The 23,200-nt window shown below is 46.4% G+C and overlaps 1 protein-coding gene across 1 annotated transcript in view; it reads right to left on the bottom strand.

Moving 5' to 3' along the window:
* Positions 1–23,200, bottom strand: part of LOC141154162 (coagulation factor VIII-like) — a 229,387-nt gene that overhangs the window by 144,996 nt on the left and 61,191 nt on the right. Inside the window, exons 9-10 of the mRNA XM_073639666.1 lie at positions 22,587–22,716; positions 19,576–19,663 (exon numbers count right to left, since the gene is read on the bottom strand). Coding sequence (XP_073495767.1) covers positions 19,576–19,663; positions 22,587–22,716 — 218 coding nt within the window. The remainder of the gene's footprint in view (positions 1–19,575; positions 19,664–22,586; positions 22,717–23,200) is intronic.

Genomic DNA, 23,200 nt, shown 5'->3' with positions numbered 1-23,200 from the left:
CAGGTGTGTGTGTGGGCAGGTGTGTGTGTGTATATGTGTGTGTGTGCGTGTGTGTGTGTGGGCAGGTGTGTGTGTGGGCAGGTGTCTGTGTGGGCAGGTGTGTGTGTGTGGGCAGGTGTGTGTGGGCAGGTGTGTGTGTGGGGGGGGCAGGTGTGTGTGTGTGTGTGGGCAGGTGTGTGTGTGTGGGCAGGTGTGTGTGTGGGGGGGCAGGTGTGTGTGTGTGTGGGCAGGTGTGTGTGTGGGGGGGTGGCAGGTGTGTGTGTGTGTGTGGGCAGGTGTGTGTGTGGGCAGGTGTGTGTGTGTGGGCAGGTGTGTGTGTGTAGGCAGGTGTCTGTGTGGGCAGGTGTGTGTGTGTGTATATGTGTGTGTGTGGGGGGGGGCAGGTGTGTGTGTGTGGGCAGGTGTGTGTGTGTGTGGGCAGATGTGTGTGTGTGGGGGGTGGCAGGTGTGTGTGTGTGTGGGCAGGTGTGTGTGTGTGTGGGCAGGTGTGTGTGTGGGCAGGAGTCTGTGTGGGCAGGTGTGTGTGTGTATATGTGTGTGTGTGTGTGGGCAGGTGTGTGTGTGGGCAGTTGTCTGTGTGGGCAGGTGTCTGTGTGTGTGTGTATATGTGTGTGTGTGTGTGTGTGTGGGCAGGTGTGTGTGTGTGTGGGCAGATGTGTGTGTGTGGGGGGGGCAGGTGTGTGTCGGGGGGGGCAGGTGTGTGTGTGGGCAGGTGTGTGTGTGGGGGGGGGCAGGTGTGTGTGTGTGTGGGCAGGTGTGTGTGTGTGTGGGCAGATGTGTGTGTGTGTGTGGGCAGGTGTGTGTCGGGGGGGGCAGGTGTGTGTGTGTGTGGGCAGGTGTCTGTGTGTGTGTGGGCAGGTGTGTGTGTGTGTGGGCAGGTGTCTGTGTGGGCAGGTGTGTGTGTGGGCAGGTGTGTGTGTGTGGGCAGATGTGTGTGTGTGTGTATGTGTGTGGGGGGGCAGGTGTGTGTGTGGGCAGGTGTCTGTGTGGGCAGGTGTGTGTGTGTATATGTGTGTGTGTGTGTGGGCAGGTGTGTGTGTGTGGGCAGGTGTGTGTGTGTGGGCAGATGTGTGTGTGTGGGGGGGGCAGGTGTGTGTGGGGGGGGGCAGGTGTGTGTGTGGGCAGGTGTGTGTGTGTGGGCAGGTGTCTGTGTGTGTGTGTGTGTGAGCAGGTGTGTGTGTGCGGGCAGATGTGTGTGTGTGTGTGGGCAGGTGTGTGGGCAGGTGTGTGTGTGTGGGCAGATGTGTGTGTGTGTGTGTGGGCAGATATGTGTGTGTGTGTGTGGGCAGATGTGTGTGTGTGTGTGTGTGTGGGCAGGTTAGAAAGTCTTGCCCTGTTGAACACTACACCTGACTTGAGGCCACCACCTCTTGGTTGTCCAATGTTCTTGCTTCTCTAGGGCTCTTCTCAGATATTCATTATACCAGCTCCCCAGAATACCAAAGCTAGGGTGGGTGACCGCGAGCCCTGGTGGTGGTCATAACTGCGGCCACTCAGGGGCAATACTCCATAACAACAATCCCCTGAGGTGGTGTAGGATGTAAGGACCTATTCACACCACATTCAGCGCTGCATTCAGGTCTTTACACAAGGCTTACAACTGAATCCCTGAAATTCAGGATTGTGCTGTCTGAAATGAGACATCTGAAAGCAGAGTAAATGGAGCCTAAAGATTCAGACTTTAGCCTCGGTTTGCCTTTGTTCAAATCAATGGCTATGTCAAGGCCCATCTGAATGCCATTTTTCAGAGATTTAGATAGAAGCCTGGAAAGAGGAGATGAATGCATTGCAAAATTCAGTGTGAATAGGCCCTTATATCTGGAGTCTTGATATTGATGCCACATGCATTTTACTTGTTTTTAACTTAAAAAAAAAATACACACACACAAATTATACACACACACACACACACACACACTATACATACACACACACTATACATACACACACATTATACACACACTATACATACACACACACAGATGTGTGTGTGGGCAGGTGTGTGTGTGTGGGCAGGTGTGTGTGTGTGTGGGCAGGTGTGTGTGTGTGGGCAGGTGTGTGTGTGTGGGCAGGTGTGTGTGTGTGTGATGTCTGTCTGTTTGCGTGTGTGTGTGTGGGCAGATGTCATTGTGTGATGTCTGTTTGTATGTATTTTTGTGTTTCAAATGTGTTTATGCGTGTCTGTATATGTTTGTGTGTGTGTGTATGACTGCATGCGGCCTCCTGCTGAGTATAGTTGCCGCAGTGCGGCCTCCTGATGTCTCTGGGGGGGGCGCCGTGCGGCCTCCCGCTGTGTATAGATGGCTACGTGTGGCCTCCCGCTGTGTATAGATGGCTACGTGCGGCCCCCCGCTGAGTATAGATGTCGCCGTGCGACCTCCTGCTGTGTATAGATGGCTACGTGCGGTCTCCCGCTGAGTATAGATGGCGCTGTGCGGCCTCCTGCTGTCTCTGGGGGGAGCGCCGTGCGGCATCTATACTCAGCAGGAGGCCGCACGTAGCCATCTATACACGTATACTCAGCAGGAGGCCGCACGTAGCCATCTATACGGCACCATCTATACACAGCGGGAGGCCACACGGCGCCATCTATACACAGTGGGAGGCCGCACGGCGCCATCTACACACAGCGGGAGGCCGCACGGCGCCATCTATACACAGCGGGAGGCCACACGGCGCCATCTATACACAGTGGGAGGCCGCACGGCGCCATCTATACACAGCAGGAGGCCGCACGGCGCCATCTATACACAGCAGGAGGCCGCACGGCGCCATCTATACACAGCGGGAGGCCGCACGGCGCCATCTATACTCAGCGGGAGGCCGCACGGTGCCATCTATACACAGCGGGAGGCCGCACGTAGCCATCTATACACAGCGGGAGGCCGCACATAGCCATCTATACACTGCGGGAGTCTCAGTGCTTTGCAAGAGCAGTCAATAAATTCTGCTTGACTAATTCTGAGCACCATAAAGTCTGGTTCGCTTCTAACCTGCTGTCTTCATTTTCAGCTTGCTGAATTCTAACTCATTTACTGTCATTCGAGACGATGCCTTTGCTGGTCTCTTTCACCTTGAATACCTGTAAGTGCTCCACTTAATGTCATATTTTTGATTCTGTTCTTCTTCATCTTATGGCATGTGCAATTGTATGAGCAAGTATTCATATGAATTTATGACCTACTTAAACCTTCGAGGACCTTAAATTTTATTCAATCAAATTTTTTTCCAGTTTAAAACTATGGGACATATATGTGCCTTGGTCCTCAAAGGGTTTTTAAAGGGGCTGCAAACATAAATACGAAAAAAATAATTCAATTAGTGCTTTTTGTGTTCATTTAATTTTTATTTGAAGTCCATTTTTTTATATACCTTGAAATTAAGCCCTACCCCATGGAATGAAGCCCTACCTACATGACATCTGAGAGCTACATGGATCCCGCTTGTGAGGTGCCTGTCCGTCACTACTATTCAGTTTTAGGGTCCACTCACTAAGCCATATATTCTCTCATGCAAGAGAATAGGGCCAATTATGCTAATGACACTCGGCTCAAACTCTGTCAGAGCTTCAACTGAGTGTGATCCGATTCTCTTGCAGCACAGATATGGAGAAGATGGAGAACTTAATTTCTCCATCTTCTCTATAGTCTCTGTGAGTGTTCATCGGACTGCACTTGGATGACATCCGAGTGCAGTCCAATGTTTTACGTGCACCCATAGACTTGTATGGGTGCACATGGTCCGAATATCGAATGAGATTATTTTCTCATGCCAATAATAGCAGATCTGCACTGTCCCATAGTATAACATAAGGCCGAGTCCTATCCGATAAAACATCACATAGCATTCGGCCTTGTTATACGACAGTGTGAGCGAGCCCTTAGAGTCAAGGAATATTTACATGCAGATGATGATATTACTCTCCAAGTGTATATTTTTTTAGGCGAGTTCATAGTAAATGCTTTGCCTTTTTGACATGTGATCAACTAAAGAACAAGAAAGATTTAGGACCTCCTCTATAGAGAAACGGAAAATAGTTTGGAGGACTTGCATGTCCTTTTTTATTTATTATGAGAAAATCATAAAAGATCCCGTTTTTTAACCATGCTGTGACTTTCTGCTGAGGGAGAGGGAGAGAGCTGCCCTATTCAGAGTCTGTAATAAGACCTGCTGACAAAAGTGTTGAAGATACAGTCTAATGTGAATTAACAATGAAAAAAAGTTAATTTAACAAATGGCTTGTATTTTTTTAATATAAACTTTTTTTGTGTTTACAGCTCCTTTAAAGGGAATCTGTCATCAGGTTTTTGCCACCTAATCTGAGAGCAGCATAATGTAGGGTTAGAGGCACTGATTCCAGTAATGTGTCACTTACTGGGCTGCTTAGTGTTGTTTTGATAAAATCATTGATTTGTCAGAAGGTAATTATCACTAGATGACTAGTAAGTTCTGTAGGACCCCACCCCCATCACTGATCAGTAGATTTCTGTGTACACTGAACATGGGCAGAAAGCTGCCAATCAGTGGTGTGGGCGGGGCTATACAGAGCGCAGCATTCAGAGAGCTGCTAGATCTGCAGCAGATAAAACGGTGATTTTCTCAAAATGACAACAAGCAGCTGAAAAAGTGACACATCGCTGGAATCAGGGTATCTGCCCCAATATTGTGCTGCTCTCAGATGAGGCAGCACAATTAATATTGTGCCAAATTAATTTCCCGTGAACTATCACATGATCTATCACAGGGGATCATGTGACATGTCACGTGATAAATCAGGTGTGAGGGGGGGGGCCCGCGCCTTCTAAACTGCCCGGGGCCCTTGCTACTCTTAATCCACCCCTGGCGAGCATGCTCGCTACTGCTCGGTGCTCGCCCGAGCATCTCACTGCTCGAGATGCTCAGCGCTCGCCGAGTATTTCCGGGTAGCTCGGGTGGGAACTCGGGTCCCCTCCCTGCATGTTTGGCGCTCTTTAGAGAGCCAATGAACATGCAGGGATAGTCTGCCACTCACTGTAATGCCGTAGCCATGTTGGTTGTGGCATTACAGTGATTGGCTGGCCGCACAGCGTCATCAGGTCTATATCAGATCTGGCGCCGCCATGCTCGTCAGTCACTCCGGAATCAGACAGTGCAGGGAGAGGTGCTGCTGAGCTAGGGAGAGATTTATTAGGTATTGTAAGGAGAAAAACCGTACATTACACATATCCATCTTAACAAACAGTCCTTTTGAGGACTAACTAGCCCATCTGCAGAGATATCAGGCAGGCAGGGTGTATATAGGCAGGCAGGCAGTGTATATAGCAAACTGCAGTGCACATAGCACAAGAGGCTCCATTCTAATTCTGCCTTCTGCTGCTGTTAGATATTTCTATACAAAGGCCCAGGTCTCAGGGGCCAGGAATACTTTTCTTTGGATCCTAATCCTCATTATTTACTTAAAAAGCAATCCAGAGAACACTGTTTTTTCTGCGCCATTTGCTTGTTGGCACTGCAGAATACAGCCAGGTCCTTTCCATATTACAGCGCTAGAAATCCAGCTATTTAAAACTGTGTTTTCTCCGTCGCACGGATCACAAATACGTTGTCAGAAAATACTGTCATTTCTGGCCTCCATTAAAAATGTCCTTTAGTGTGTCAGTGAAGCAATTCACAGCAGTTTGCTGTTCAAACTACTTACCTACATGCCGGGTATAAACTCTGTTTTCTCCGTCACACGGATCACATATAAGTTCGCTCCAAACTCAGTCATTTGTAGTGAGCGTGGAAGATATTGTCCTCCATTTAAAATGGGCAAGTCACGTGGCAAGGGATGGGGAACTGGACGTGATGGTGATGGTGCATGCAGAGGCCGAGGACAAGGCCGTGGGCAAGCCGAAATTGTGCCACCACAAACACCCACATCTTCTCGCCTGACCTTCCTGTCCCAATTTCTAGGGGACCGCAGCACACCACTATTGAACCCAGAGCTGTGTCAAAAGGCTATTGGTTGGATAGCGGATAATGCTTCCAGTCACTTAGCCTCCACCACCACTCTGTCTTCCACACAGTCAAGTCTCAGTAGCCGTGAGTCTGGACCGCATATTCCTCACCCTGATCCTCCTTCCTCCCACCAAGCCGAGTGCCCAGAGTCAACTGATCCCACACTTGGACACTCTGAAGAGCTGTTCACTTTTCCATTTATAGATTCGGGCCTCTCGCCCGGCCAGCTTCAAGCGAGTCAAGAGGAGAACGCGTGTAGCGATGCCCAAATATTTGAGCAGCCACAGTCACACGAAGGCGACGGTGGGAAAGTGTCATAAGAAGTGGACGATGATGAGACACAATTGCCAGAAAGTCAGGAGGAGGACCAGGGTGCGGAAGTGGAAGATGAGGTGATGGATGATATAGTAACTGACCCAACCTGGCAGGACGACATGCAGAGCGAGGACAGCAGCACACAGGGGGAGGGAGGCAGAGCAACCCAACAGGCAGGAAGAAGCAGTGTGGTGGCTGCAGACATAAGGCAGGCAACCGTTCCCCGTAACACCAACATGAAGGAAGTTGCCAGTACAACTGTTAGGTCTTCCCGAGTCTGGTTGTTTTCTAAAGACTCTGCCGATAACCCCAAAAAGGCCATTTGCACCACCTGCCAGGCCAGCATCAGCAGGGGTGGCAAAACGACCAGCCTGACCACCACTAGCATGATCAGGCACATGGCAGCAAAGCACTCGACTTTGTGGGCCGAACCACAGGGTCCAGGAACAGTGTCTGCAGGTGGCACCATTGCTTCTTCCGCTGTTGTGCATGCAAGCCAATCCCCTGTCCATGGTGCATGCGAAGATGCCTCCTGCCCTGCACCTGTCGTTGCACACTCTCAAGTAGCAGCATCAGGAAGCATGTCCATGTCCTTGTCCCAGCACAGCGTTCAGTTGGCCATACCCCAGTCCTTGGAATGCAAGCGCAAATATGCAGCCAACGCCCCACAGGCCACACTACTAAATTCTCACATTTCACGACTGCTTGCGCTCAAAATGTTGCCTTTTAGGCTTGTGGACACGGAAGCATTCCGCAACCTGATGGCGGTGGCCGTCCCTCTGTACTCGGTCCCCAGCTGCCACTATTTCTCCCGGTGTACCGTCCCCGCATTATACAAGCACGTGTCCCAAAACATTAGCCGTGCTCTCAACAACACAGTTACGGGTAAAGTCCACCTAACCACGGACACGTGGACAAGTGCTTGTGGGCAGGGACGGTACATCTCACTGACGGCACACTGGGTTAACATAGTGGAAGCCGGGACCAAGTCGGACCTTGGGACGGAACACGTCCTCCCGACGCCAAGGATTGCGGACCATAGGTCAATCAGGGTTGCCCCCACGGTCTACAGCTCCTGCACCTCATCCTCCTCCTCCTCTTCAGCCTCCATCTCCAAAATGACCACATCAGTCACAAGATGGAAGCACTGCAGCACTGCCTCGGCCAAGCGGCAACAGGCTGTGCTGAAGCAAATATGCTTAGGTGAAAAACCGCACAATGCTGAAGAGTTTTGGACAGCTCTGAAAGAGCAGGCAGATCTGTGGCTCACACCGCTGAACCTACAGCCAGGCATGGTCGTGTGTGACAATGGCCGGAACCTGGTGGCGGCTCTGAGGCGAGGCGAGCTCACACACGTACCATGCATGGGCCATGTGTTTAACCTCGTGGTTCAGCGGTTTCTCAAATCCTACCCGGAGCTGCCGGATCTGCTTGTTAAAGTACGCCGCCTGTGTGCCCATTTTAGAAAGTCAGCTACAGCTTCCGCCGCCCTTGCAGTGTTTCAGCAGCATTTGCAGCTTCCGGCTCACAGACTGGTGTGTGATGTCCCCACGCATTGGAACTCTACACTGCAGATGTTGGGAAGGATTTGTGAGCAGAAGAGGGCAGTTGTTGAGTACCAGCATCAACAAGGCCGTCGGTATTCAGTTCAGACTCCACACATAAGACCTCAGGAGTGGACTTGGATGTCAGACATATGTACCATCCTCCAAAACTTTGAGTACTCCACCAAGATGGTGAGCGGCGATGACGCCATAATTAGCGTCACCATCCCGCTTCTCTATCTTCTGAAACGCTGTCTGCTCACAATCAAAGAGGATGCATTGCAGGCGGAGCACGATGAGATGGAGCAAGGAACCATACAGGGTGATTACACACAGCCAAGCCTCATCTCATCCCAACGTGGATTGGGTGACAATGAGGAAGAGGAGGAGGAGGAGGAAGGACAGGAGCTAGTTTCATGCACTATAGACGGTACTACCTGCACAGCTGTCGTACCGTCTGTTCAGCATGGATGGCCAGATGACAGAGAGGAGAAGGAGGAGGAGGAGAGCATGGTCAGTCATCCTCTTGGTGAGGACATGGAAGTCTTGCCTGTTAGTAGTCTGGCACGCATGGCTGAGTTTATGTTACGCTGTCTTTCCCATGACCCTCGCGTTCTCAAAATTTTGGGTGACAGTCATTACTGGTAGGTGACACTTCAAGACCCACGCTACAAGGAGAACTTTATATCTCTTATTCCTGAGGCGGACAGGTCTACAAAAATGGGGCAATACCAGAAGGCCCTTGTTGCGGAACTATTAAAAAAATTCACATCTGAAAACGCTGGCGGCAGAGGGCACACTTCGTTGGACAACCAAGGAGTACAGGCGAGAGAGACACAACTTCAAACCAGCAGAGGCAGGGGAACACTGTCCAAGTTCTGGGAGAGTTTTCTCAGACCTTCCCATCACACAGGCCCTGAGGCGCGGGGTACTCTCACAAGGAGTGCAAAGTTGGGAAGATGCTGAGGGAGTACCTTGCCGACCGTACCAACGTCCTCTGTGATTCCTCTGTGCCTAATAAATATTGGGTATCCAAGCTGGATACGTGGAATGAACTGACTCTCTATGCCTTGGAGGTCTTGGCCTGCCCTGCCGCCAGCGTTTTATCGGAGCGTGTTTTTAGTGCCGCTGGTGGAATTATAACTGATAAGCGCATCTGCCTGTCAACTGATAATGCTGACAGGCTGACTCTTATAAAAATGAACAAGGGCTGGATTGGGCCAGACTTCTCAACACCACCGAATGATAGCAGCGTAACATAAATTCAAATCCAGTGTCTTTTCTTGGGAGGTGTATTCCCATGCACCTTTTCACACCCACACATGGGTATACGCTTCCTGATTTTGTCTATTTGCTCTTGTCATCCTCCTTCACCACCTCATCCTCCACCACCATATCACCAGAGTGACCGTGGTCCGTGATGCAACACCCACATAATTTTTTTAAAGGGTGTTTATTATGCCCGTGAAATTTGTTTTTTATACAGTATGTTCATGTATACCCCCCAGGGGTAAATGTTTGTCAGCCCATACACTTAGTGCATGGGCATTACAAGTATAGGAGGCCCGATCCTTTCTAATGGGAACATTTTTTTATGAGGCCCTCCTCCACATCTCTTCCAAGGGGCATTGAAGTGCCTCCAAATTTTTGGCAGCCCTTGCATTCACTGTATAGGCCAACACTATGGGAGACGCTCTCCTTTCTAATGGGAATTTGTCTTTACTGTGGCCCTGCTCTGTGTGTCTTTAAATTCTTAGTGGGGTTTTTCCTAAAATTGGTCAGGCGTTGGACTCACTGCATACCCTATAACTGTATAGCCGACTCTCTCCTTTCTAATGGGAACATGTCGTACTTGTTACTGTGGCCCTGCTCTATGTGTCTTTAAATTCTTAGTGGGGGTTTTCCCAAATTTTGGCAGCCCTTGCAGTCACAGCATGGGCATTACCACTATAGGAGACCTGCTCCTTTATAATGAGAACATTTTTTTTTACTGAGACCCTCCTCTATGTCTCTTCAAAGGGGTATTAGGTTGCGTCCAATTGTTTGGCAGCCCTTGCAGTCACTGGATACGCAATAACAGTGTAGGAGACCCACTTGTTAATAATGGAAACAGCAAGGCATAACTGGCTGATGGCTCTCTAACAATAGCGAGGGCCGACTGCTGGCCTTTTAAGAATAGTAAGGGCCGTCTGATGTCCTTGTAAAAATAGGCTTTATGACTTTCAAAAAGGATGTGTCTGATGATGTGTCACACACCACATTGCCAGATAAGGTTGTAAAATGTTAAAATGACATTTCCCGGTGAATGCATTTGTCTTAAAAAATAACGCAAAAAAACAAAGCAATAGGATCTTTCTTTATTATAAAAAACAGCGTCACCAATTTAACCTCAATGTAATCACATTGTTCAGCTCATGCACCTCCTTCTCCATCTCCGAAATGATCACATCAGTCACAAGCTGACAGCACTGCAGCACTGCCTTGGCCAAGCGGCAACAGGCTGTGCTGAAGATAACATGCTTAATGCTTAATTGACAAACCGCCCAGCGCTGCAGAGTTGTTGAAGGCTGTAACACAGCAGCCTGATCTGTGGCTCTCACAGCTGAATATACAGCCAGGCATGGTCGTGTGTGACAATGGGCGGAACCTGGTGATGGAGAAATGACAGCCGGGGTAGATACGGTTTCCCTCTATGCCAGTCCTTTCACCGAGCTAAAGAATATGGCTGTGGTGAAATACAACTCCCACTGAGAAGCTGTTTGAGATTGAAAAACATTGTGCTCACCAGAGGATTTGATTCTGAGGGCTAACCTTTCTCACCCTCTCAAGAGCCCCATAGCAGCTGCAAAGTTAGTGCTATCATGAACTCTCCTGAGGTAGAAGCCAAGGCACACCAGAGGATTCTCTGGTGGGACCGTCCAACCCTGCTGAGAAGCAGTCCTGGCTAAGAAAAGTGTGTGGGAAGGTTCCCGGACACTCTATGGCTGCTTTTTTACTGAGGAGGAAACACACGCTCCCATGGGGCGAACATACAAAGTCCTTGCAGATGTTGTCCTTGCTGGGATTTGAACCCAGGATCCCAGTGCTGCAAGGCTTCAGTGCTAACCACTGATCCAATGTGCTGCCGTTCACCCTCTAATATCTAACAGGCTGGAGAAACTTGCACCTACTGCCACTCTATCTTCAGCTCCTTTGTGAGAAAATGTATTTGGGCAGCCACTCAGTCTACCAAATAAAATTCCTGAGAAGGAAATTGGAGATGGCTTCGCTACTGGTACTGGGGACAGTGCTAATACCATGGCGTCATACCATAGTTTGCTGGAAATATTCCAGGTTGGTAGGAGGCAAGCAAATTCACACAGAAAAGTACCAGCAGTAATGTTCAGGTCACATTTCAAGTGCAAGCAGCTTTAGAGGACTTCCTGGGAGAAATGACACGCAGGGTAGATACGGTTTCCCTCTATGCCAGTCCTTTCACCGAGCTAAATACAACTCTCAGCCAAAAAAGTTGTGGACAGGCTTCGTACCATCCCTGGCCACATTCACCTGTCCACGTGTTTGTGGTTAGGCGGTCCTTCCCAGTAAGTGCACTGGGGAGGGCACGGGTAATATTGTGGGACCCGTGCTTGTGGAAGGCGGAGGCGATACCGGGAAATATAGTGGCGGCTGGGGACCGAGTATGGACACCCGGCCGCCACCGGCATGAGGTTGTGAAAAGCTTCCGCCTCCACGAGCTTAAAAGGCCATATTTCGAGTGCAAAGAGCTGCCCAGAAATCTGGCAGTTTAGTGTTGCGGCCTTTGGGTGGGTGGGTGGCTGGCTGCATACTTGTGCTTGCATTCCAAGGAATGGGGTAGGGACAACTGAACGCTGCAGTGCGACAAGGACGTGGACGGTGATTGTTGCAAGTCTGCAACGACAGGTGCATGGCGGGAGGCATCTTCACATGCGCCAAGGATCACTTATGATAGGCACACTTTTAGGCAGTGACCTGGGAGTCAGAGATGCTTCCAGAGGTCTTCCCCATGCTGTTCCCATGTCTTTTCAGCACTGTATGCATGTGTCTGATGAAGTGTCACACACCGCATGGCCAGATAAAGTTGTAAAATGTTAAAATGACATTTCCTGGTGAATGCATTTATCTTGGTTGAAAGCAATTCAAAAGTGCAAAAATGCATCAAAAACGCTACGTGTGAACATAGCCCAAGCTATGGAGGAGTATTTTTGTTTTTGGTTATTTATTTTGCTTTATATACCCTGTCATTACCCTGGAAAGGATGTTCCTTAACATATTTCCCTGGAAAATCCATTTTGGTTTCGTTTTTGTATGTTTTATTGTGAGTCCATAAAAGAGGTGTAATACTCTGACCACGTTGCTGACAGCAGTGATCTGGGAGTCAGAGATGCTTCCAGGGGTCTTCCCTATGCTGTTCCCATATCATTTGATTTGGGCAATATCCCATTGATTTGGGCAATTTTTAGGCCCTCTGCAGACCGCCGGGGGGAGCCGCCTGAAAAATGCTCGAGTTTCCCATAGACTTACATTGGGCTCGTTTCTCGGGTCGAGCACCCGAGTATTCCAATTTGCTCGACCCGAGCAATGAGTACCCGAGCATTTTAGTGCTCGCTCATCACTAGTGCTATTGACATGAAATTCTCACCAGATGTCAGTAACAACCCATCCGATCCACACAGGCAAAGAAATCACCATAGATGTCCATAAATTAAGTTATGTGCAATAATGAGAAATGACACAGGGAAAAGGTATTGAAGACGCTTACTGAAATTTATTTAATATTTCATACAACAGTCTTTGTTGGTGATGACAACTTCAAGATGCCTTCTGTATGGAGAAACTAGTCGCAGGCATTGCTCAGATGAGATTTTAGCCCATTCTTCCACAGAAACACTCTTCAAATCCAATCCTGACTCTTCAGTGGGCTCCTTCTATGAACTCTGAGCTTTAGTTCCTTCCATACATTTTCTATTGGATTCAGGCCTGCCATTCTAGCAGCTTTATTTTCTTTCTCTGAAACCTATTGAGAGTTTCCTTAACTGTGTGTTTGGAATCAATGTCTTGCTGAAATGTCCAACTTCATTTCATTGTGCACACAGGCCATGGTGATTTAGTGCATTACTTATAGTTGTCTTTGAAACAATTGTACCTGCTGATTCAGGGTATTTCTGTATCTCTCCACGGGTGGTCCTTGGCTCTTGGACAACTCTTCCGTTAATTCTCTCCACTCCTCTGTCTGAAATCTTTCAGGGAGCACCTGGTCGTTGCCAGTTTATGGTGAAATTCCAGTTCCAGATTATGGCCCCAACACTGCTCAGTGGAAGCTTGAATAGTTTAGAAATTCTTCTGTACCCAATGCCATCAATATGTTTTGCAACAATAAGGTTGCGAAGGTCTTGAGACAGCTCTCTGGTTTTACCCATCAAGAGATGTTTCTTATGTGGCACCTTGGTAATGAGACACCTGAGTTGAACCAGATGATATTATTTTGACTAAGTGGCAGGATTGCTTTCTAATTACTGATAGTGTTATGATCTGCTACAAGCACTAAGGAAAGAAAGGAGATCTGTCCCTACAATAGAACTAAGCTAGATCCCTACGATGTAACGGGGAACCTGATCCTGCGATCAGACCCGCTAAAGTCCTCGGCTAGTCTGTACGAAGACCTATAGATGCAAGGGAGGGATCCCTACAAGAACTAGGGACTGGGATAAAGTTGGGCACCTCCTAGCAGAAATTGTAGCAGTAAAAGACAAACACACAACATAGAACATAAAGGTCCGAAGACCAAGCTAAACTGACTGAGAAAGGTAACTAAGCACCAGGCTAACTTAAGAGTAGAAATTACAATGAAGTCCAGCAAGGCCAGGAGGGCGGAGCAGGATTAAATAGGCAAACAAGGTCATGTGATCAGCAAGATAGAAAAAACCTAACAGGAGAGTTCTAACAGTAGCCCCTCTTCTATGAGGATCCTCCGGATCCCCTAGGCCCAGGCTTATCAGGAAACCTCTTGTGAAACGCTCTGACAAGTCTGGAAGCAGAAACATCATCCGCCCTCACCCATGAGTTATCCTCGGGTCCGAAACCTTTCCAAGCGACGAGATACTGCAAACTCCCTCTATACCGTCTAGAATTTAGGATGCGGGAAATTTCGTATTCCCCGTCCTCCACCAAAGGAGGAACAGTGGCAGAGACGTCTCCATCCGACACATAAGCTCTTTTCAACAGAGAAACATGAAACACCGGATTAATCTTCCAGGAGGTAGGAACCTCCAACCTAACAGCAGATTGGTTAACTACCTGAAGCACCTTAAAGGGCCCTACAAACTTGGGACCCAATTTTTTAGAAGGAATCCTCAACCGCAGATTCTTAGAGGACAACCAAACCATGTCACCAATAGCAAACAAAACCTCTTGCCGTTTCCTATCAAAGTACCTCTTAGATTTTTTGTTAGCCTCCTGAAGATTACCACGCACATCCGTCCAAACTCTCTCCAAGTCACCGGAAAAACTCTCCTCCTCAGGCACAGCCGATACCAATTTGGAGAATGACCCAAAAGACGGATGTCTCCCAGAACAACAAAAAAAAAGGCGAACAACCAGCAGAAGAGGATGTATGGTTGTTAAGAGCAAATTCAGCAAGTGGCAGAAACTCAGACCACCCCTCCTGATTGTCTGCCACAAAACAACGCAAGAACTGCTCAACATTCTGATTCTTCCTTTCTGTCTGGCCATTAGACTCAGGATGATATCCGGATGAAAACGACAAATGAACTCCCAACCTGTCACAAAAAGAACGCCAAAAACGAGCCACGAACTGAGGTCCCCTATCCAAAACAATGTCAGTAGGAACGCCATGTAGTCTGACAATTTCCTTGACAAAGGCCTTAGCAAGTGTCTTAACGCAGGGCAGTTTGATGAAAGGAACCAAGTGACACATCTTGCTAAAACGGTCCACGACCACCCAGATGACTGTGAAACCCTCAGAGGGGGGAAGGTCAGTAATAAAGTCCATAGCCAGATGTGTCCAAGGTGCACTAGGAACCTCCAGAGGGCAAAGCAACCCCGCTGCAGGAGTATGTGAAGACTTAGATCTAGCACACACCGTACATTGACGCACCCACTTAATGACTTCCTTCTGCCATCCAGGCCACCAAAAACTGCGACCCACAAGTCTCTTGGTCTCAGAAATTCCTGGATGACCTGCCAACCGAGACTCATGACACTCAACAAACAAATCTCTCCTAAAGGTCCTAGGCACAAACAACCTCCCATGGGGAGTGTTAGATGGGGCATTCTCCTGTGCTTTAAGAATCTCATCTTCCAAAACGGAGTCCAATGCAGCAATCACAACACCTTCTTGTAAAATGCTCTCCTCCTCCTTGGTACCAACCATGGGAGAAAAGCTGCGAAACAAAGCATCAGCTTTAACATTCTTGGTACCCGGGATGTAAGTAACGGAAAAATTAAACCGCAAGAAAAAAAGTTCCCACCTAGCCTGACGGGCATTCAAGCGCTTGGCAGCATCAAGATAGATCAGATTTTTATGATCAGTGAAAACCTGAATGGGAAATTCAGCACCTTCCAAGAGATGACGCCAGTGTTCAAATGCGAGTTTAATAGCCAGCAATTCCCGATTACCAATATCGTAATTAAGCTCAGTCTCAGAAAAATTTTTTGAAAAAAAAGCACAGGGATGTACTCCATCCTTGTTTTCCTGAGACAACACCGCACCAACCCCCACAGAAGAAGCATCAACCTCAACCAAAAACGGCTTAGTCACATCAGGCTGCATAAGGATGGGGGCAGAACTGAACCTCTCCTTTAGAAACACAAACGCTTCAATGGCCTCAGAAGTCCACTGAACCGCATTAGCACCTTTCCTGGTGAGATCGGTCAGTGGTTTGACAATAATAGAAAATTTTTTAATGAATTTTCTGTAATAATTGGCGAAACCCAAAAACCTCTGTATCGATTTCAAACCAATAGGCCTAGGCCATTCCTGAACCGCCTGAACCTTCACAGGGTCCATCTCAAAGCCCTCGCTGGAGATAATGTAACCCAAAAAACTAATTCTCTGTACAGCGAACTCACATTTCTCCAGCTTAGCAAAAAGCGAATTGTCAATTAATAACTGTAATACCTCACGTACGCTCCGCCAATGAGACTCCAGATTCGGTGAATAAATCAAAATGTCATCCAAATACACAACCACATTTTTGCCGATCAAAGGTCTAAGGATGTCATTAATAAGATTCTGAAAAAATGCTGGAGCATTGGTAAGACCAAAAGGCATAACCAGATTCTCAAAATGACCCACAGGAGTGTTAAAAGCAGTCTTCCATTCATCACCCTCCTTCATGCGCAACAAATTGTATGCCCCCCGGAGATCAATTTTAGAGAACCACTTGGCCCCCACTAACTGGTTAAACAGATCAGGAATCAATGGCAGTGGGTAAGGATTGCGTACAGTAATTTTATTAATCTCACGAAAATCCAGACAAGGACGTAAACCGCCGTCCTTTTTTTTAACAAAAAAAAATCCAACAGCCACAGGAGACTTGGAAGGCCTAATGTGACCGGCTGCCAAGCTTGTCTGTATGTATTCCTCCAAAGCCTTTCTCTCAGGAATAGTAAGATTAAATAAATGACTTTTAGGAAGAGTCGCTCCAGGGACAAATTCAATGGTACAATCATAGTCTCTATGGGGAGGCAAAACCTGCGACTCCTCCTCAGAAAAAACTCTCCAAAAATCCTGAATAGGTACAGGTAATTCCCCTTTATCCACAGCAGCAATGCGCCCGTTACAACACTTGTCATAACACTTAGGGCTCCAGGACTTAATTTCATTGGTAGACCAATCCAGTACAGGATTGTGCAATTTTAACCAGGGTAACCCCAAAATTACTGGAGAAGGCAAATTATTTAATACCACCAAATCCAAATTTTCTTGGTGAATACCATTAATAGTGAGGGGAAATTCACAGACCTTGTGAGTAACACTCTTCAAGGGGGAGCCATCGACAGAAACCACAGCAATAGGGGATGACAAAAGTTTGGGTTTTAATTTAAGTTTTTCCAAGAATCCCCCATCAATCACATTCAGAGTAGAACCACAATCCACAAATATCCGAAATTCAATTAATTCTTCCTGAGCAGCAGTAGTAGCAGAAAGAAATACCCCCTTAGAATTTAAACAGGCAATACGGGCGTAACTGACCTTTTTTTTTTCTTTGTTCATACGAAGCACACAGTTCTTAATAAAATGGTCAGATTTCCCGCAATAAAAGCACAAACCTTCAGAAGATCTGCGGTCTTTTTCCTGAGAGCGGGGTGCCATCGCCCCAATCTCCATCGGCTCTCCAATGTCAGTACAGACCCTCTCAAGACTCGGAGCTGACATGGCAGAGGATTTACTTTCATTAACCCTTGCACGCAGTCTCCTGTCCACCCGTATAGCTAATTGCATAGCCTCCTGCAAGTTTCCAGGTGTGGGATAAGCAATCAGCAAATCCTTAACCCTTTCACCTAGCCCCGCAAGAAACAAACTTTTCAAAGCTGAATCGTTCCACCCCACCTGGGCAGACCACCGACGGAAGTGAGAACAATATTTTTCCACATTACCTGATCCCTGCCTCAAATGTCTTAATTCAGTCTCAGCTGATGAGACACGATCAGGATCATCATACAACAAACCCAAAGCAGAAAAAAAACTATCCACTGATCTAAAGCATGGATCACTAGGTTGGAGAGAAAAGGCCCATCCCTGAGGTTCTTTGCGCAAAAGTGACATTATGAACCCTATGCGCTGTGATTCATCACCAGAGGATCTGGGTCTCAAACGAAAATACAATAAACAAGCATTTTTAAAGGAAAAAAATTCCTGTTGATCACCAAAGAATAAATCAGGCAAACGTACCTTTGGCTCCACAAAATGTGCTCCAGAACAGCTACTCACGTGTTGTTGGAGCTTGGCCACCTCCAGAGAGAGTCCCTGCAGGCGTTGAGCCAAATCCTGAACCGACACCATGATGGAAACTGGAAGTCTTTCCTTAGAGATATTTTTTGGCTGGACTTACTGTTATGATCTGCTACAAGCACTAAGGAAAGAAAGGAGATCTGTCCCTACAATAGAACTAAGCTAGATCCCTACGATGTAACGGGGAACCTGATCCTGCGATCAGACCCGCTAAAGTCCTCGGCTAGTCTGTACGAAGACCTATAGATGCAAGGGAGGGATCCCTACAAGAACCAGGGACTGGGATAAAGTTGGGCACCTCCTAGCAGAAATTGTAGCAGTAAAAGACAAACACACAACATAGAACATAAAGGTCCGAAGACCAAGCTAAACTGACTGAGAAAGGTAACTAAGCACCAGGCTAACTTAAGAGTAGAAATTACAATGAAGTCCAGCAAGGCCAGGAGGGCGGAGCAGGATTAAATAGGCAAACAAGGTCATGTGACCAGCAAGATAGAAAAAACCTAACAGGAGAGTTCTAACAGAAAGATTTCAGTTGGTGTCATGACTTTCCAGGGCTTTTTGCACCTCTCTTTCTTCATGTGTTAAGTACTTTTTCCCTGTGTCATTTCTCATTGTTACACATAATTTATAGACATCTATGGATGATTTCTTTGCGTGTGTGGATTTGGATGGATTGTTACAGACATCTGGTGAGAATTTCATGCCAATGGTACCTTTAGAAATACATTTACTTAGAAAATTGATGACATGTTCAATACTTATTTCCCACACTGTATGAAATTGTAACCCAAATTCCATGGATGAAGTAAGTTTTCTTCTCTAAACCCAGCAGGAAGCTGTAAGTAGAAATACTGAGCTCAGTCATTATAATAATTGTCCTTCAAGGTCTTTCCACCTAGATAGTACAGGAAAATCTTCCTTAAAGGATTATTCTAATATTATTAAATTATTTAATTTAGTTAGAAAACATAAAAGTAAGCAAGTTTGCAATTGACTTGCCTTTTCTATCTGATTTTATTCTCCTGCAGTGAAAGCTTTTATCTTACATAGTGTAAAGATTGTTTCCAATGAGCTTTGCCATCGGAGCCTGGCTGAGAGTGCGCCGTGGTTACATTTCATATGAGGAGTTAACTCCTAATATGCAAGTCAGCTCTCTCCCACCTATTGATTTCTCCACAGAAGTTAGCTGCTCACCTCCCTCTTTGTCTCTTTCAGCTCCTGACCACAGTGCTCTTATCAAGTCTGTAGAATCCCAATCCGCCATGGTACACCCCATCGGCAGCTTCCACAGCAGTTCTCCTAATCACAGCTCTCACTTTCCTGAGCTGTGTGCTTGTTCAAACGCCCTGTTGTTGCTATATGTCATAGTGATGACAGTTTAGACTCAGACCAAACACTGACAGATCGTTAATGTGTAGTAGCAGGATGGAGCTCCTGACAAGAACTATCAAGGAGGAGCAAGCAACCAGGAAGTGTGGAGACTGCAGAGCTGTGAGCTGCTCAAGAGACAACTTGAGAATTATCTATCATAGTAGCAAAATAGTAGTGCTGGAACACCAATGATGCCTGCCGGAGAACATTAATTTATAATGGGGTGCCTTGGTTCACATGTTATTGTCATTTTAACAGAAACAAATAGTACAGCGCTCTATGCCAGCAGAATCTACAGCAAACATTTCAAGCACACGTGTCAACTAAGCCTTTGTCTCCTGTCATTTTAATATCATAATATTACAATACCTGTCAAGAAACGATGAGTGGAGCTCACATTGCTTAATCCTTGGGGATAAATGTTGAAGGGATGATGAGCTAGGTTCTTGAACACAATCTGAAATCACAGAAATAGACTTTTATAATATTTCATAACTTTATAATTTGTGGCAAGTGGTATGACTCTGGGCAGGGCTTATATGTGTAAAGTATTGTGTGGCATGTAATTTGTGTTTTACACATTTTATTTGTCCAAAGCCCCCCATGCACTTTAGATTAACGTCAGCCAAACCAATCAATATCAAAGGGTTCAGTGAGCTGATGTGTATGGGACCCCATTCAGATGATTGTCTGGCATGTCCAATTTCGGACTGTCGATACTTTGTTTTCCATGAGATAAACCGTAGCCAGAGATGTTGGCAGTAAAGTTGGTGGTCAATGAGCTGACGTACATGTGCACAATGCAACCTGGGGGTGTATGCATCCTCTATCGTGACTGCCCCAAAACATTGGCTCCGATTCATCCAGACCGGCATATTACACACACTGGTCTTGAGGAATGGACGTGCTGAAGAGCAAAGCGCCTGATTCATTAGGAGGAGCCAACCGTTTAATGAATCAGGTAAGGCACAAAGTGACATGTGTTTTGCATTAATTTTACTCCAGTCGGTGACTGGAAAAGATTTGTGGCGTAACATGTGCCACTGCTTGTCATGAATTTGATACATGGAGGTTACCATGCTCTGCCATGCCCCTGTCTCGTCCACTTTGTCAGAGCTGGGCGAATATGGCATAATAACACCAAAACTTGCAACATCTTGGAGCACGCATTAGAGAACATGTTAGGGATATTGTGGCTGCGAAAGGGGTGTCGGATTTGTCCCTTTTGAAAACCTTGCCAAAACACTTTAAGATGTCCCATGAGTGTGATCCCCGAAGGCTTAAGGTACCAGCCATTGGTAGGGTTACTTGTGGCATTAAAGGGGGAAATGCTAAGCAGATTCTTGCCTGGATTTCTCTATAACACTTCGTCACAATAGGGTTTAACAAAAGATCAGCTTTGCCCCCTATTTATAAAATAATTCTGGTCCTGTGCAACCGCGTCTTCACATGCCCAATAAGTTGGCCTAATAACGTATCTATTCCTTGCAATTATTATTATTTTAACCCCTATTTTTTGTGTGTCCTGTTTTTATAGTAATGCCATTATGTCCTTTGATGGTTCACGCCTACAGTGATTGATGTCCTCACCATCTCTGACACAATCTCCAGCAATCAGTGTGGATCACCTATTATGTGGGGCTTGAAGATGGATCTCCTCTGTCACTAACATCAATTGATTTTCTTGTTTTGGGGGTTCTTTTCTGGCTGGGGGGATTATGATAATGTTTTGAGAACAGAGGGGTTTTGAACTTTTTATTGGCTCATAAAAAAGCCTCTCACATGGTAAAAGTATTTTTTACTCTCTGTCACTATGTAAGTGATGGCACCATTACTTTTCCTAATATAATGCTCACCTTTTTCATTTTTTATTTTTCTTTTCATTGATCGTTTTTTGCCACTATTGGTATTACAGTATATATGCATCCATTATGGGTTGTTATGGGTTGTTTTCCTGTCTTTTTGACTTTCTGGGATGCATTGCCACCTGACATGGGTCATTATCTGCACTAGCCACTTTGTCCTCATTTGCACTTTGCGCCTTACTAGTCCACTGTGACTTATGAAAGATTGGGCCTCCTGGTATTTCCTTGGTTTTCCCTTTCTTCTGCTTTCCCTTTTTCTCCCTTCCCCTCCCTATCCACCCTCATCCTCTTTCCTGCATTTTTGATAATTCTCACACTTAGTTATGGCGACGGTCTTACAAATGGTCGCTCACTGTGGACTTCTTGAATATGGCCGCCGATATGTATAAATGGCCACTCACTGTGGACTTCTTAAACATGGCAGCCAATATACGCATACGCGCTGTACTCTGTTACCTCATCACTCTGTCCGGTCATCTATTTTGCGACGCGTGTGTATATGCGTCACAGGGCCTGATTAGCCCAACACGCGTGCACTGCCGTTATGGCTGCAGGCGACATCGTTATAATGGCATGAGCAGCAGCGCCCATGCGCTGTTTGAAGAGGCACCTGTGACTATAGTATAAATAATGGATAGGACACTACTATTTGATACCTCCCTTTGAGAAAGCTACACGTGAAACGCGCGTCAGGGCAGTTGTTGTTGGGTTCAATCAATCCCCCTCATTGTGGGTAAGCAACACCGTACTTACATTATCTTCTCTGTTTCACTTTGTGTCTATGGCTATTTGGCTCTCTTTACTACATATGATTCTCTGAGACTTGTTGTGTAGGTGTTTTTGCACATTTAGTGCTGCTTTATACTGTGTATATTGGATTGCTTTACTTATTGGACTCTTTTGTAGCTCCCCAACCCTTTTCCTTCCTCCTTTCTTAACTCATTTGTGTACCTAATGGTAATTATTTCTAAATGATTTGTTCAATAAATTATCTTTTTATTGTATTGGTGGTTTTCGGTACTCTATTTGTTCTTTTGCTCTAATCTTGGAGCAGCCTAGTGGTGCGCCAACATTTTGCGACTTTTCAAAGCTTTTTAAGCCAGAAATTTGCTGCAAAAGCTTTGATGAAATGGGCCATGGTGTCTACCCAAGCTACACTGGGACATATAAAAATGTTTTTGCAAGTAACCTGCAGAGTCTTCCTCATTGCTGGCAACAAATCAAATGAAAGTAACTTTTCCGTGGTTTAGTGCAAGTGTAATTTTTCTAGGTCCAGCAGAGGGGCTAACACTGGGACATGATATAGTAGCACCCATGAGAGTGAGGAAGCCTTCCTGTATTATGATGCCATGAGTGAATGTAGTAAATATATAATATCCTCTTATTTATCATCCACATCCGCATCTCACCATTTCACAGAAGGAATCAGTATGTGACAATATTACATCTCCAAACAGTTTTTTAAGAGTTCCAAGGACTTAATGAACTTCATAATCTACAAGGGGAAATATCTACCCGGATTTGATCTCCAACTTCTCCTCTAAGAACTGGTCCGAGGATCCCGGTTCCTGGAATTTCTGATATTTTCGGATGGGTGAAGCGCGAGTCTGTAAATTCCCTGTACACTGCTTTAGTAATCCGTGTCCTAAATAAGATGGAAAAGAAAAATGTAAATGAAACGTATCAGATACAGATATGAAACATATCAACCCTAGAACAACACCCGAAGCCGTACAGTCTACTGTATGTGGTACGTCCACTTCTCACATAAAGATTTTCTTAATTCTTTTGTTTTTCCTATTGAATTAAAGAGACATTTATGTGACCACTAATGAAAATCCTGGCAGAGCCCCCCAAAAGACAAAGGAGCACAGTGCCGTCCTAGCAAACAATAGGATACACCGTACCTCTTAATCATTGACGAACAGAAAGAGGGACAGATCAAGCGGTGCGTGTAGCGCGACGTGGCAAATTTTGGTCACGCCCCTGGCCACACCCCAATCCCCACCCATTTACCATTTCTTTCTCCCCTGGCAGGAGGAGTTGTCAGAGGGGCGCTGGTAATGAGGGACATTCAGCAGGCGCTCAAGACTGCAGGGCGTAGACCCGAATCCGGGAATGTCCGCTGT

The sequence above is a fragment of the Phyllobates terribilis genome, unplaced genomic scaffold (genome assembly GCF_046119375.1).
Source record: "Phyllobates terribilis strain yellow unplaced genomic scaffold, ASM4611937v1 Scaffold_7__3_contigs__length_470593459, whole genome shotgun sequence".
NCBI classification, from domain to species: Eukaryota; Metazoa; Chordata; class Amphibia; order Anura; family Dendrobatidae; genus Phyllobates; species Phyllobates terribilis.
The sequence above is the reverse complement of the archived record's forward strand: the minus strand, read 5'-3'. Positions and strand labels throughout refer to the sequence as shown.